Source organism: Astyanax mexicanus, chromosome 3 (genome assembly GCF_023375975.1).
Source record: "Astyanax mexicanus isolate ESR-SI-001 chromosome 3, AstMex3_surface, whole genome shotgun sequence".
NCBI lineage: Eukaryota > Metazoa > Chordata > Actinopteri > Characiformes > Acestrorhamphidae > Astyanax > Astyanax mexicanus.
Window position 1 is genome coordinate 45,270,715 of NC_064410.1, and position 15,478 is coordinate 45,286,192.

General features: G+C 36.6%; 2 protein-coding genes across 5 annotated transcripts in view; one reads left to right on the top strand and one right to left on the bottom strand.

Annotated features, from left to right (window-relative positions):
- Nucleotides 1-589: 589 nt before the first annotated feature.
- On the top strand, nucleotides 590-7,002 carry ilf2 (interleukin enhancer binding factor 2). 3 transcript variants are annotated; one of them, XM_007249266.3, is made up of 15 exons: nucleotides 590-709; nucleotides 2,344-2,403; nucleotides 3,223-3,265; nucleotides 3,358-3,462; nucleotides 4,416-4,493; nucleotides 4,584-4,686; nucleotides 4,775-4,840; nucleotides 4,922-5,038; nucleotides 5,130-5,208; nucleotides 5,354-5,441; nucleotides 5,652-5,713; nucleotides 5,823-5,937; nucleotides 6,227-6,317; nucleotides 6,430-6,611; nucleotides 6,760-7,002. In XM_007249266.3, exons 1-14 carry the CDS (start codon nucleotides 705-707, stop codon nucleotides 6,579-6,581), a joined length of 1,164 nt encoding a protein of 387 aa, XP_007249328.2. In that variant the 5' UTR covers nucleotides 590-704; the 3' UTR covers nucleotides 6,582-6,611; nucleotides 6,760-7,002. The 3 variants fall into 3 exon arrangements, with proteins under 3 accessions (XP_007249328.2, XP_007249327.2, XP_049331329.1); XM_007249265.3 differs by having other exon boundaries at nucleotides 591-709; nucleotides 6,737-7,002; XM_049475372.1 differs by lacking the exon at nucleotides 2,344-2,403 and having other exon boundaries at nucleotides 591-709; nucleotides 6,737-7,002.
- A 169-nt stretch (nucleotides 7,003-7,171) lies between these two features.
- The window catches only part of dlgap3 (discs, large (Drosophila) homolog-associated protein 3), a 283,280-nt gene continuing 274,973 nt past the window's right edge, over nucleotides 7,172-15,478 (bottom strand). For both annotated transcript variants that reach the window (XM_022683199.2, XM_049475370.1), the window contains exon 13: nucleotides 7,172-12,729. In XM_022683199.2, the coding sequence (XP_022538920.2) occupies nucleotides 12,430-12,729 (300 nt within the window). In that variant the 3' untranslated portion in view covers nucleotides 7,172-12,429. The remainder of the gene's footprint in view (nucleotides 12,730-15,478) is intronic.

Here is a 15,478-nt window from a genome sequence, read left to right on the forward strand (position 1 = left end):
CATAATGGTTTGCACTGCAACGTTAATTAAACGTAACTTTCCCAGCTAGTTGAACACTAACATTATGGAAATGTTTAAAGTGACATTCCCAAAATTGAAAATGAAAACATTGACACAAGTGACATTGCAGGGATATTAACACAACATTAAAAAACGTTTAATAAAGACTGGGACAAATCTAATCTGATGTCAGTCATTTTTTATAATTTAATTCAATATAAGAAACAATTAAAGTGTTTTAATTGTGAAATAAAATAGAAAAGTGCATGCAATTAAAAACGTATAAAAAGCACACACGCAATTTAACAACCATGTATTCATTTTGTACCAGTGAAAGCTATCGTGCTAAAATTGTTTATGGGTCATTGGCGTGTTAATATTAATTGGAATTATTTATTTGTGTTTATTTTATTCTTTGTAGCTGTTATTATTTTTTATTAATTTATTCGTCCATTCGAAATAAATAATATTTGGTAGTAAGAGGTATTTTATTTAGGTGTTTTTTCCCGCAGAGAAGGGGGTGCGGTAGGTTAAGCATGCAGGGACTTTTATTTTGGGGTACTTCTGCTCTTTGTCCGTTTCCCCTGCTGCTCTTTCAGCTTTAGCTCAGCTCAGCTCGTCTCAGCAGCAGCGGCGGCTCCGGGTGCCGGTGACCCATTTTCATCTTTTCTCTGTTTTATAAAGCTGCCAACACGTCTTACGCAATGAGGTGAGATATCTATCTGCGCTGTTTTGTGACATTCGTGTTTTTTGGGGTGAAATGCGCAGTAATATCGTTATTTATTGAGAATGATTTATCGGCGTTTTGAGGGCCTTTAGCCTACAGGCTAGCATGAGCTTAAACTAGCCTAGCTCGCTAGTTTAATATCTGGCGTGGTGATTAGCCTGAAGTCAGGGGAATTGCTCGGTGTTACTGTATGATGTCTTGTTAAAGGAGTTGTTTATTCGTTGGTGTTTTAAGGCTGGGTAAATGCAGCTATTTGTGTGTTTAATCGTCGTCGCGTCGCTGTGTGTGAATGAATGAATGAAACCCCAGTTTAGCCGAGTGTAGCTAACAGTTAGCTGGTATTAAATTGATGATGGGTAGCTAATATTGACCTAGGTTAGCTGTGTATTTAAAATAACCAGTCTGTGTTCTTGGAAAACACATGAATTTGTTTCATTTCAGTGTGCTTAGATTTGTAATTGGTCCATTTTTTTAATGGTTTTCTGTGTACTAGTTCAGCCTGGCTTAAAGATAGCTAGCTAGTCCTGGACAGGCTGCTTAATTAACCCTCTATGGCATGATGTTGCTCTCAGGCAACAAAACATATTTTATTACACCATAGCCTTTATTTATATAGCTTATTTATTATGTATTTGTTATTTTTAATGTAATGTTAAATGGCATGTCTGCGTTCTAAATCATGAGGCGTGCAAGTGGATCATAAATAAAAATAATGTTACTTAGATGTGCAAGAATTATGTAAAGAAGCATATTTGGCTATTTATATTCTAATAAGTGCTGGACGTTATGACCAAAAATCGATGTCACATTTGTTTCAAGATTCTGACGGCTTTACTGTATTTTTTATTGTATTTTATTTTATTTGCATGACTGGGCTTTTATATAGGTTTATGACTTAATGAATGTTTATGAATACAAACATTAAGGCTGTACTATTGGGTGTATTTTGTTCCCCAAAATTACACAACCTATGACTTCATTAGTAGAAAAACAGATGAATGTAAACAATAGACCTTAGAAAAAGATGTGCCTACAACTTCCTTTACAAAACTAAATAAATAGTTAAAACTAAACAGTAAACAGACCTAAAATACTAAATATTTAGTATTCAAGAGCTATTTCTAAAAAACCTCAATAACATCAAGCAATACACAATTTTAATATTTTAGTTTACAATGTTATTATTGAAGCCATTAGAGGAACTACAGTATTAAAGCCTCATTTTCCTTCTTTCTGTAGTGTGAATAAATTCAGTGTGCAGTAATATTATCCATATGAACCGGTATGCTGCCCAGCACTAATTCATTTTATGTTCTTTTGCTTTTAGCTTAATAAAACAAGTTATTTTTCAACATTATATAGACCTCTTTTGGCATCGGCATCATGATAAAGCCGTGGGGATTCAAATAATCAGCAAAAGTTCTCAAAGAAAAAAATCTCCCATATAGTGGTGTGATTTTTTTTTTTTTCTCCCCAAAAATATAACTCATACTATAGATTGTTAATGCTATGCCTTGAACAGTAGCATCAGCTGTGGGTTTGTGTGCACTAACCTAGATTATGTTACTGGACTAATCTAGCCAGTTATCTAACATGCTTCTTTCTTCTTTCAACAGAGGCGATCGTGGAAGGGGCCGTGGTGGTCGCTTCGGCTCCCGTGGAGGTCTAGTTCAGGGGTAAGATAATGTGATCAAAACCGTTAGATTTGCTTTGTGTTAATTTTGGTTTCCAAGCTGGGTCTTGAATTAATGGATCTCACAATGTGTACAGGCTCTGGGGCTAACACAGTTTGAGAACCATTGGTTAAAAACATAAGCCTAGACCCACTTCTAAGTATTGATATCAAATTTAAAATTACATCTGATAAATTGAGTGCGCAGCTCATTCTCATTCTTTTTTACTTTGTTCAGACAACTGTAAGTATTTTACAGCTAAAATCCTCATGTAACTCAAATGACAACAATTTCATTACCTCTATTCTAATGTTTTGTCTTAGAAACAGTGTCATCAGAACTAGTTATCTAAAACCTTTAAGTGAAGCATTTTAATTGTTAAAATTGTTGGATTAGACCTGAAGCACAAATTCCTGCATTCTGTAAGTAAGGTCAGATGCATTAACAAACTGACATGTGATCCTGTGTTAGGGGTGTATGTTACTTAGGGGTTGTATGAGTTAAAATGACAGACAATGCTCATAAGGGGTGTGTGACATGTCAATATTGGTTCTTTTGGGTTAACTCAGAAGATTTGATATTAAGCACAGTGATTTCTTTACTCAAACTTATTTAAACAGGGTAATGAACTGCAAAATTGAATTAGGTCTGTTTATGCAGACAACTCCAAAGGAACCCCTCCCTGATTTGGTGGTCTGTCGTGGCTGATATTTTTTCAGTTTTTATTTGATGTTTACATGTATTCCATCAACAAAGACAAGGTGCTTTAAGCATTGCTTCAGTTCTGCTATGTCATTATTTACATTTTTGTTTGGCTTTCAGGTACCGCCCTTTTGTCCCACACATACCGTTTGACTTTTATGTTGTAAGTAATTTTTTACTTTATGCTTTTAAGGCGCTTAACATGTAGATACTGTAGTGACAGTTGTACTCATAAACCAAATTTTGCTTTTCCAGTGTGAGATGGCTTTTCCACGAGTGAAGCCGGCACCTGATGAGACTGCATTTAGTGAGGCTCTTCTGAAGCGCAACCAAGATCTCACTCCAACACCATCTGAGCAGGTAACCAAGTTTTAACACTACAACCCAGCAATGAAATTGTGTGGATAAAATCAGGGGATAAAATCGGTCACAATCAAAATCTGTCTGTGTACGAGTATATTGTGGAATTCTGAGGTTTAGAGAAACGATAGTAGCTTAATTGATTGTCTATATTTATTAATGTTTATGTATCTCCAAAGGAATAAGATCTACTTTGTATATTAATTTCTCAAAACAAGACTGGTGAGTAAGGGTCAGATTTCCCAAAAGAAGCATTAATCACCAATTACAAATGTGTTTCGTGGATTGAATATTAAGAACTCTTAAAGAATGTTAATGTGAATGAACACTAGCACCAATTCCTAACTAATATTGGCATTAAGTCATAAACCTTAGCTTGACTTTCATTTTTTTGTATGAATTTTTTTCCCTATCAGATATAAGAACCATTTTCCGACCCTTATTTTATATTGTGACTTATTGCAGGCATTTACACCTAATCTCTGAGTAACAATGGAACTAGAAATGGTGGCTTATATTCATGATGAAGATGATGTGTTCATGTAGGGCTGCAACTAATGATTCTGAAAATCTATTAATCTTTCATTTTATTTCTGTTAATTTTATTTCCAGAATTGACTTAATAAACCAAACTGTTTAGTAATAGTGTTGTAATTGTAAAAGAAAAACGTAACCTCTAATTTATAAATGTAGTGATTACATGAAAAAGTATCCCGACAGTTATATAAACGTTATTATTTAATAAGTGTATGTGTAAAGGCTGTATCTGTGGCCTGATTTAAGGTGAATAGTTGTTTAAGCCCTATTTAAAAGATGAGCTACTTTCTTTACTTTAGAATTTAGGATTACTGCTCTTATAAATATTCCCTTTTTTTGGGGGCACCGACTGTTGCATTGATTTGTTATATTGTAATGTATTTAAGTCAAAATAATCTTTTTTTTTTTTTCTTCAGTCTTCCATTTTGTCCTTGGTAACTAAGATTAACAACGTCATTGATAATTTGATTGTGGCACCTGGAAACTTTGAAGTGGTGAGTTCCATTTTTTAAAGCTTTTTTTTCTTCTTTGTGCAGTGATGTGACGAGTGAAATGCTAACACTATTTATTTTAATCTTCTGTAGCAAATCGAGGAGGTGCGGCAAGTTGGCTCATACAAAAAGGGTACAATGACAACAGGACACAATGTAGCCGATCTTGTGGTTATTCTGAAGATTCTTCCCACTTGTGAGTATTATTATTTTTTTGGTCTTAAGCTTGTGCCTTGATGAAGTACATCAGAATTAAATCTTCTTTTTTTGTTTGTTTATTACAGTGGAGGCAGTTGCAGCCTTGGGAAACAAAGTGGTGGAGACTCTCCGCACCCAGGACCCAGCAGAGGGTGAGAACTTGATTTAGTTTGAAAGTCTGGTTTAGAGCGTATGAGGGGGAGCACTGTGTAATTATTTTGTTTCTGTTTTAGTGCTCTCTATGCTTACCAACGAGACTGGATTTGAGATAAGTTCTGCTGATGCTACAGTAAAGATCCTGATCACTACTGTCCCCCCTAATCTGCGCAAACTCGACCCAGAACTCCACCGTAAGTCCTTAGATTAAGCATTTACGATTGATTTTCTATTAGTTGTTTGACCTAGGTAACGTCTTTTCTTTTTTTTCTTTTCCCTCTGAAGTTGACATCAAGGTGCTGCAGAGTGCTCTCGCTGCTATTCGCCATGCTCGCTGGTTTGAGGAGAATGCCTCACAGTCAACGTAAGAAATCCCACCTTTCATAAAGACTTATTTTTTAGTTGTAAATAACTGTTTATTTTAAATTTATTATTTTATCTCTTGATGTTTTAGCTTGGAAACACCTGAATGATTCTGTAACTCAGTGGTCTGTCTGTGTCTTTCTTAGGGTGAAGGTTTTGATCCGCTTACTGAAAGACCTGCGAGTACGATTTCCAGGGTTTGAGCCTCTTACCCCCTGGATATTGGATCTCCTGGTAAGTAAATGCTGATAAAGCTCTCTTACATTTTCTTCTCTTTTCCTCCTAGAAAGTCTTCAAAAATCTCATTATATTTGCTTTGTTCTGACCCACATTAAACAGCCCTTCAAACCTTTACAGCTGCTTAACTTGAAGATATGTTTATAAATAAATCTGATCTGATCAGTTTCCTGGCTTGTGACTGATTTATCATTCTTGATTTCTTAGGGACATTCTGCTGTCATGAATAACCCATCCAGACAGCCCCTTTCACTGAACGTTGCCTACAGGTAAGCAGACATGCTTCTTTTTTTATTCCTTTGTGAACTTTTTTTCTGCAAATAATTGATTGTCATTTGCCTTTCTGTTATAATGCTTAAATTGTGTATGTTGATTTAGGCGCTGTCTGCAGATGCTAGCAGCTGGGCTATTTCTGCCAGGCTCTGTAGGAATCACTGATCCATGTGAAAGTGGAAACTTCCGTGTGCACACTGTAATGACCCTAGAGCAGCAGGTAAGTTCGGAATAATAATTTATTTAAACACAGTTCTTAATATACTTAGATATAGTATCTGATCTTTTTAGAATCCTTGTCAAGCTCCTCACCACTTAAATCATCACAAATTATGCAAATTGATCTGGACACTTTCACTCCTCCTAATTCTCAGCACTGCTAATTAACTTTGCCAAATTTAAGAACCTTTAGTTACATTTGGTGAACTATTGTGCATTACAAGTCCTCTAGGTTACTATTTCAGAAAAACTACATTTTAATACATATATGTAATTGTGTGTATCTGCAGGACATGGTATGTTTTACAGCCCAGACACTAGTGAGGGTCCTTTCTCACGGTGGCTACAGGAAGATCTTGGGACTTGAGGGCGATGCCAGCTGTAAGTCCTCCACTAATAACTAAACTAAACTCTCCTTTAGGTCCTTACGTTAATCCATTCTCCCCTTTTCCCCGGATGTATACGCTTAACCGCTTGTTCTGGTTGTGCACAGATCTGGCCTCTGAGATGTCCACCTGGGACGGAGTGATCGTCACTCCATCTGAGAAAGCCTATGAGAAGCCTCCAGAGCGCAAGGAAGAGGAGGATGAAGCTTTGGAAGAGGGAGGAGAAGGAGAAGATGAAAGCATGGAGACACAGGAGTGATGTTTTTAAACTACACCAGACATCTGCCAGGTTAGACACCTGCCTATTTTTTTGCCTTTTATTTTTTAAATGTGATGTTGAATTTTTTACACTGCGTAAGATTATTGCATTCCTTACACTTGTTTTTTTTTCTTTCCCCTTTTCCCATAATCTAGTTGTTTCCCATTCAACCCCCCAGGTCCCCAAGGCCTGTTCATCCTCTCTCCCCTTCTATGAATGTAGCCTGTGGCAGCAGACTATATGGACCAAAAGACACCAGCTGCACCAACCATCTATCTGCTGTCAGTCTCCTCAACCTGTGGCTTCTGTTTTACTAGGGGAGGGAAGTTGAACCCCCATCGGTTTCTAATGTGGACTTTTTTTTTTTTTTTTTTTTACTTTGTACCAGTAACTGATAAATTAAAGTTTTTATTTCCTTTTATTACAGAATGGAGTCCTTTTTCTTAAAAAAATACTTTTCATTTTGACAGTTGGTGTGTTTTTTGTGTTGTACATTTAAGCAACTGAATCTCAGCTGTGGCAGCTATTTCACATGTGCTGTTGTGAAGTAATAAAGAGACACACAGAGAAAACAAACCGGACAACAATGATTTAACTCGCTAAAATAGCTTTATAATAATTTTTAAAAAATGTTTACAACCATCAACAATGTTACATTCTGTGTTAGGTTTACCACGTCACAGTGTGCCTTCTCTCTTGATTTAGCGCTAGCAGACATTTAGCTGTACACGTCTATGGCAAGAGAACAATGACTGACTTTTTTATTTTTTAACTAAAATGCATGACTCACCTATGTACTCCCGTCAGTGGTCAGCTGCAACTCTTTCCTGTAACAAACTTGACTGAGTATTTTTCATGATCTGTTGAATCCTCAAAAAGTGAAGTAGGAAGCTATTGCTGTTTGACCTGTCCAGTAAAAAGAGGCATGACGAGTTAAAAAGTACAAAATTAAAAGGACAGTTTATATCTTGGCACTGTATTACACTTAATTTAAAATAATAAAAAAAAACATGTAGTACAATGTAAATATAGTTAATCAGTTGAGAATAATGTTGAAATACAGTGCTGTTAGGAGACTTGATCCCTTAAAATAAACTTGAGTGAATGGAGGATTTGCTATTAACAAATAAAATGCTACATCACAGAATGCCCACATTTTCCTTAAAACAAAAAAACATACCACTCTCTTTTTCCATCTTTGTATTTTCTTGTAATACAAAGAAATATCCAAGAGCTATGAACAACCTGACAATCCATTAAAAAAACAAAAAGACCTTTCACCCATAGTCTTGCATGCAGCAGCCACAGGAGCTGCCCTGGGCTAGCAGGATAGTTATTTATTTATAACTTTTCTTTTACTAATATGTTCAAATATATGTGGCTTTAATCCAGTCCACCTTCTACTACTTTAGCAGCAATATAAAAGTCCTAATAGGGTAGATCTCTATGCATTATATAAACACCTTTCTGAGAATACACAATAGATTTCTCTCATAGTCAGAATTTTTAAAGAACAATTTCTCAGTATAATGTGATAATAGTAATAATAGTCATGATAACAATCCATAGAATATTAGTAACAAGAACTTCCAATGCAACAGATATATTTACATCATAAAACGGAGATTGAGAAGGTATATTTAATTACACAGTAATTGCTCAGAGCTCTATGACCCATGTTCATTTCCAGTGATTATTTCTTTTTTTGTTGTTATTTTGTTAGAAGTAAGTTAGAAGTTACTGCAGTGACTCTTTATGGAGCAGATAATAAAGACAACATCACAGTGCCTGAACACACGCTGCTACAAGCTCCTCTGTGCTACCAGGACACAAGTCATCACTCACACTAGCTAAATTCAGAGTTTTTGCACTAGAAACTCTAGAACTTTCTTCAGCAAAGGCTATTAGAAACAAGAGAAATGCGACCGGGAGTTCTGGGCACTGTCAACTCAAGGCTCCTTGTGGCACTGACAGGGGGAAGGTGCCATCTTTTTCACTAGAGAGTTTCTTGTAGGCCTACCGTGACAATATATGACAAGATTAGAAGAAAATACAGAGTACAGTGTGTTTGTGTGTGTGGTAGAAGGTCTAGTTTATCTTAACTAATAGTAAATAGAGGTCACACCAGAGTGAGTCCAAAATGAATGGGTTTATATGGAGCATTTGAGCAAATCGTTGGTTTATAAGGTTTCCTCAACACAGAACAATAGCTAATGTTTCACTACCGCAGATATCATTTAAAACCATTTCAATTTCAGCTCTTAAGCTTTTTAAATGCTCTGACTGAAACAATCAGCATACTGCAGTAGTAACACTAATGTCGCTACTGCTCAAAACAAGTTTGCTGTAGAAAAATGGAAACAGGTAAGCTTTCTTTACTCTTTAAAATTAAAGGAATTTAATGGACTTGTAGTTAGACACTGTTTTAACTTCAGGTTTTTATTTTTTTATTTTATCAATTTAGCTCCATTCTCTCCCACGCATTGAGGGCTCACTTTTGTGGACAGGCTCTGGTACAGTGCTGTGTTTCAAGGGCACGTCCATGTTTTGTTCAGTGGCTTGATTAGGCTCTTCCTGTATCATCCAAAACAGTTAAGAGTCCTTCTAAAAAGGCAAAGGACGCTTAAAAAATCCAGGAAAAGATCCAGGCCAAAAACATGGACAATATCAGTTGGTATCCTCTGAAATTAGAAATATGTTCTTTTGGTAAACATTTAATTCTTGAGCAATTTCTCTCGTCTTCTTTTATGTTCATATTTTTTTCAGTCCAGTGTGTCGTTCACAGTGGAAAAAGGGATTGTAATAGTCTGTTGTGCTTTTCTGCCCTCTGACTCATCCTGCCAGAGGGATTTCGGAGAGTTTCTAATAAAATATGTGGCTTAAATGCAAATTGAAAGTGTATAATGAAGACATTGCGTGTGAATAGAGGAATGGAGGGACTGAGGTACGAAAGAGCTGGTCTTTGTCTCCTTGTTGTTGTTTTAGTTAGCTAGCGAGATAGCTAGCATGTGGCTTGAGGAGAAACTAGCCAGGTTTATCCACAGAGACCATTCAGGTTTAAGTTTCAGGAGAAAAAAAAATGTATATATATATGTATATATATATATATATATATGTTGTGCACAAATAGTTAAAAAAAACAAAACAAAGGACTTCGGAAATAAATGTGGAAAAACAGTAAAAGTGTGGTGATAACTGTGATTTAAAAAAAAGGCATAAAGATTCATAGGTTCACAGAGAATAGAAAAAAAAGGTCTACATGGATGTATTAAAAGGCATGCATATTACATAGAAACATCCAGATTAGGGTTATGATTATTAGCTGATGAACGTATCCAATACTATAGTGTTATAAATCGCTGGAACCGATTACCAGAACAATACATAGTAGGCTATGTCATGTGAATAACATGTATAACTTCATCTTGAATACAATATTAATATTGTAGTCATCTTAAAAAAAGACACGCATAGTGCTGGTTAGGCACATATAGTCGTTACAACGAGAAGACAAGGACTGTAAGTGGCTCACGGCCGTCTTCCTTCATTAAAACTCCAGGCCATAAGCCCGTCCCGTCAGGGTTGAGGTTCAGAGCGAGACGAAAATATTCCAGAGGATTCTGTCTATTTAAAATAACACATAAGCTGCATCGAGAATCCAGATATGCAAGACCACAGAGCTACCCCATCATCCTGTTGGGTTGTAGGCCTATTAAATTGACTTTTTTTTTTTCTTTAATAGGGGTTTCTCTGGGATTTTTCATATTTTAATCTAAAATCATCATTTATAAAATATACATCTTCCTATAAAATACTTTTTATATATGCTTTTTTCCAGAACTGGAAAAAAGTAAAGAGAAAAGGTTCTTGATTTAAAATACAACAAATGGGAGCAGAAGGAGTAAGAGCAAAGGTTTTGGCACCAGTGTTATTAAAGGCCAGCCATGACCTTGCATTATTTCATTAATTCATAGATCCAACATCTGAACACATATAAACCAAAGCATCTTCTAATTACCCACCATCTCACACTGAAAGAGGAAAAAAATATATAGAAAGAAATCAGAACACAGACAAAATAAATTATTAAAATCACAGATTAAGAGATTAAAAGATTAAACACTTACTTTAGTGTAGGGGACAATGTGAGCCAATATACACCCATCATCAAAAGAAATAGTTGTGTAAAAAAAAAAAAAAGTTGCACCCAGAAGGAGGTGTCAGATTACGTGCAGTGATATTTGGAAGAAAGATAAAGTTTACTAAGAGTAAAACAAAAACAGACTTATTGCCCTTATCAGTCTATATAAATGATTAAGACTGATATGGGCAACTATTGGGCATATTTGTTGAGCTACATATACAGAAGTAGTATATAAGAAATGTTCCTAATGGTTTTCTGTGATAATCCGTCCTATATTTACATGCTTCCTGCAGATTAGTTAAGGTAGTGTCCAATAGCATAGTTCAGACAATGCTGCTAGCATTGGCTGAGTATCTGTGTCTTCAGGGCAAGCTCTTGAGATTCCTATCAGTTGGGTTCTTCTAGGTGCAACTATTTATTTTTTTTTGACGATGAGTGCATTTTGTTAAAACAGTTAAAATGAATTCATTTATTAATTAAATAAATAACTCTTGTTTTTATAAACGCAGAGAAAGTGACATATTAATAAATAATACAACACACACACACAAAAAAAAAATCCTCACATCACACTTGTTTCCTAAATTCATGAACACGTTCCAGATTGCTACAGTTAAATGAATCCTCACTCCTGTTCCAGTGACGAGATGCTAGAATGTGTTTGCCTGAGGGCAACACTGACCTCACTCGAGGAGATTTCATACTTTTCTGGCATTTACACAAACACACAGATGCTTGTGGGCGGCTTGGTGGACTTGTGGGCTTTCCTTAGTGAAAAGATGAGCTCGGAAAAGGGTGGATGTGTGACACTGGGGATTGTCTCCTGCGCCCTTGTGCAGCTTTAGCATCTTCAGTTGAAGCATCTGTGGTCTGTCCCTCAGGCTGGACAGCTTACGGAACATTTAGAGAAAACGGGAAAACGCCATATTCTCCATATTAAAAACAGCTGCAGCTGTGGAGGATAAGCCACAGGCTAAATATTGGACAGACTGCAAGCACATCCCTGCTGGGCACTGATTAATATTAGCCAGAAAAAAAAATAGGGAGTAGGTAGTGAATTAGGCTTACAATTTTGTAGTTTAGAGTCAGATGGGGAAATTTGTCAAAATTGCAAAATTGTCTGGCCTGAGTTTTTTTTTTTTTTAAGGGGTGCACTTACTTGCCCTGGCCACTAGAGTGTGCTGCTGTTTCACAGTGAGAGGAACTACTATCAATCACAACACTAGGAAAAACTAAAATGCACAGTTTAGATATCAGGACTATATCAAAAAGAGTGTCTGCTATTCGTAACTAAAATCTAAAAGCTCCTCTCACCAAGAATTTGATTTTGCACCCGTATTCACGCAGGCAATTTATTGAAACAGTCCTAAGATTTTAGGATATTATTATACAAGTATATTTTTTCCGGAAAGCGAACCCCTCGATGTTGTACCACTTGGTTGTGCTGGTGGGAGCCCTTTTAAAAGTTTCCTGTGAGGATTAACACTGGTTCAACACAAACAAGTGAGAGTGAGCTCACATCAAGAAAGTACCCAAAGTATCCATAGTTTCTTCCTTTTAAACACACTTTACTACTCTGAGAGAGGTGTTACTGCCATTCGTACTGCCTCCCAGCTCGCTCATGTGTGTGTGTGTGTGTGTGTTAATGTCGGCCAGCGGGGACTCGTGATGGTTATTTGATGGGCAGAAGTGACCAGGGCCAGCTCACAGTCTGGTCTGAGCCTCAGGGATATAGATCTCGATGCTGTCTGCGCTCTCCGTGGCCGAGTTCTGCCGGAAGGAGGCGGCTCGCTTGGGGCCTGCTTGAAGCAGCCTCCGCCTGGCCTCCTGCCTCTGCCGCTCGCCCAGATCCAGAGATTTGTCTCGAATAGGTACGCCCCGCCCGTGGGAGACCACCAGCATGCCACTGCTGCTCCCTGCCTCAGCCAAGCTTTCGGCTCGCAGACTCCCAGTCACACCACCCGCTGGCTTCTTTGGTAACGGAGGAGGAAGCTTCTTCTCCTCCTGAGACGGACGTGGGAGGCGGTGGGGTAGTTTAAAGGGATGATTGGGACAGTAATGGGTATGGACGTTGAGTGTGTGAGATATAGTGAATAGACACAAACACACCCAAACACACATGCAGGGTAAGATGTGAAAGTGTGAAAAGCACAGAAAATAAGCACAGTGATGTTAAAATGCAGGTGGATTAAGATGTTTTAATGGTGCATTGTTAAAATGACGGAGTGAAAAAGAAAGAAGAGAAAGAACACAGATTAGTTATTTGTTGATAGGTTAGATCAGAGTCACTCCACAATGGCCTTAAATGGGTTAATGTTTAGCACAGCTTAGAGAGAGTTTCCTGCTCTGATTTCCTCAGTTTAGTTTAGTTTAGTTCTAATTCCACCTATTACCTAAGTCTCTCAGGGATGAAGGATTGTATGTGTCTGCTCTAAGTCGGTAAGTCCACTGCTTCTCAAATTGCAGTTAATGCCTGGCTCAGACTCCGGATAATTGGACTGAATTTGGGGACAGATTGCTTCTCTCGACAATCTAAAAAAAAAAAGTCTTCAAAAATCAGTGTGATTGTTAATGATATTTAAATATTATTCTGTAGGTTGAGGCATCTGTAATCCAACTGTTCAGTGAGGGATGCTCCAATTGTGAATTGAATATGAAATGTTTAATATTTATGACTAACAATCAATGAAGGCCAAGCTGAATAGAACTTGTTAGTGTATTTATATATGCCTTCACCTGTGTATGCAATATACATGCAGTTCTAAAAAAAAAAAAAAAAAATAGGAGACCACTTCAGTTTCTGAATCAGTTTCTCTGATTTTGCTATGTATAGGCATATGTTTGAGTAAAATGAACATTGTTGTTTTATTCTATAAATTATGGACTACATTTCTCCCAAATTCCAAATAAACATATTGTCATTTAGAGCATTTATTTGCAGAAAATGAGAAATGGCTGAACTAAAGAAAAAGAGCTTTCATACTTCAAATAATGCAAAGAAAAAAGGTTTATATTAATAAAGTCTTATTGAGTTCAGAAATCAATATTGGGTGGAATAACCCTGGTTTTCAATCACAGTTTTCATGCATCTTGGCATGTTCTCCTCCACCAGTCTTACACACTGCTTTTGGACAATTTTATGTCACTCCTAGTGCAAAATTTCAAGCAGTTCAGTTTAGTTTGATGGCTTGTGATCATCCATCTTCCTCTTGATTATATTCCAGAGGTTTTTAATTTGGTAAAATCAAAGAAACTGTGGTCTCTTTTTTCCCCCCAGAGCTGTATATGTGTGTATACAAGCATGTGTTGCAGTATGTATGAGTCCTGTTGCACAGCCGTGAGCTCACACACCATCAGAAAAATGCATCAGAAAAATGTTATCATGTGTGGGGTATGTCTTGTTTTTAACATTGGTTGAGTCCAGTGCTATTAAAGGAGTTTAAGTATCTCTACTGATGGTAAGTAAGAAAGACTGTGAAATTGGCTGTTGTAGTAATGCAACTGCTATACTCAGTGTTGGGCACGTTACTTTGAAAAAGTAATTAGTTATAGTTACTCGTTACTTCTCCAAAAAAGTAACTGAGTTACTAACGGAGTTACTCCACTATAAAAGTAATTAGTTACCAGTAAAAGTAACTATCGCGTTACTTTTTATTATTCGCCCGTCAAAAAAAGGAAATCAATTATGCATTTACTATTATTATTAGAAAAATAACAAAAAATAACAAACGAAAATAAACCCAAAATGTTGACAAAAATATAATCTAACGAATTCCAAAAAAATAAAACGAAATTCTCCACACAACCAAAGAAAATTACTAAAACTTGTAATACTGAAAAAAGCGGAAAAACGCGTCTGGGGATGAAATTTAACAAACCAAGCCACACTCAAAAGAAATATGTATATATAAAACAAAATAATGGACAAAAACAACAATTTAATGCCTGTTAAAATGGTATTAATATAACAGCCCACATTCTCGTGCCCAAGCCCGAACCATAAACTGTCATTATGAGCCCGACCCGATCCGCCCCATAAACTGTCTGTTTTCGGGCTGATTGAATGAGCGAAATATAATCAGAATTATGTTAATTAACACTGTAACATAGAAGCATAGAACTATTATTTAATTTAAATGATTTTTAAGAACAGCTACACACAATGCTGCAAGTCAAACGCGGAGGCGTTCACGTGCGCCCAGAGCTACGTGATTACATTTTTCATTTTTATTATAGTTTAATTTTATTTTGTTTTGTTTTTTTCTGTTCATTTTAGGGTGGGCTTGCTAGCGCGAGCGCTTTACACAAGAACTAACGGACCATGAGGTGCCGCGCTCGGCACAACAACTCCCGCTGTACAACTACGCTGTACAACAGCGCTTATAAATAAATTAAACACAAAAATTAGGGTATTCTATCAGTAATTTCAGTTCGTTTTAGTTAGTTTTATAAACACAAAATACAGTTCGAGATAGTTATGTTTTTCCTTTTAATTACCGTTTTTATTAGATTCAGTTAACACAAATGTTTTTCACTTTCAGTTTTCGCTATTTCATTCGCTTTAGTGAACAATAATAATTGGTTACTTAGCAACATTGTGATTATCACACCAGAGCTTTATATAAAATAAAAATAGGAGCCTGATTTCGGGTCGGTCCTCAGGTCAGGTGGGATTCGGGCAGAGAATCTAAGCTCTAAAATAGAAAGCAGCAGCACCACAAAAACCGGAGCAGCTAAAAAGAGCTTAACGTCC

Excerpts from the sequence above, each read along its gene's own strand:
- ilf2 (XM_007249266.3), top strand. Across the intron at positions 4,494-4,583 it reads CACCTGGAAACTTTGAAGTG|CAAATCGAGGAGGTGCGGCA; the intron begins GTGAGTTCCATT and ends AATCTTCTGTAG. Across the intron at positions 5,442-5,651 it reads CCTGGATATTGGATCTCCTG|GGACATTCTGCTGTCATGAA; the intron begins GTAAGTAAATGC and ends TTGATTTCTTAG.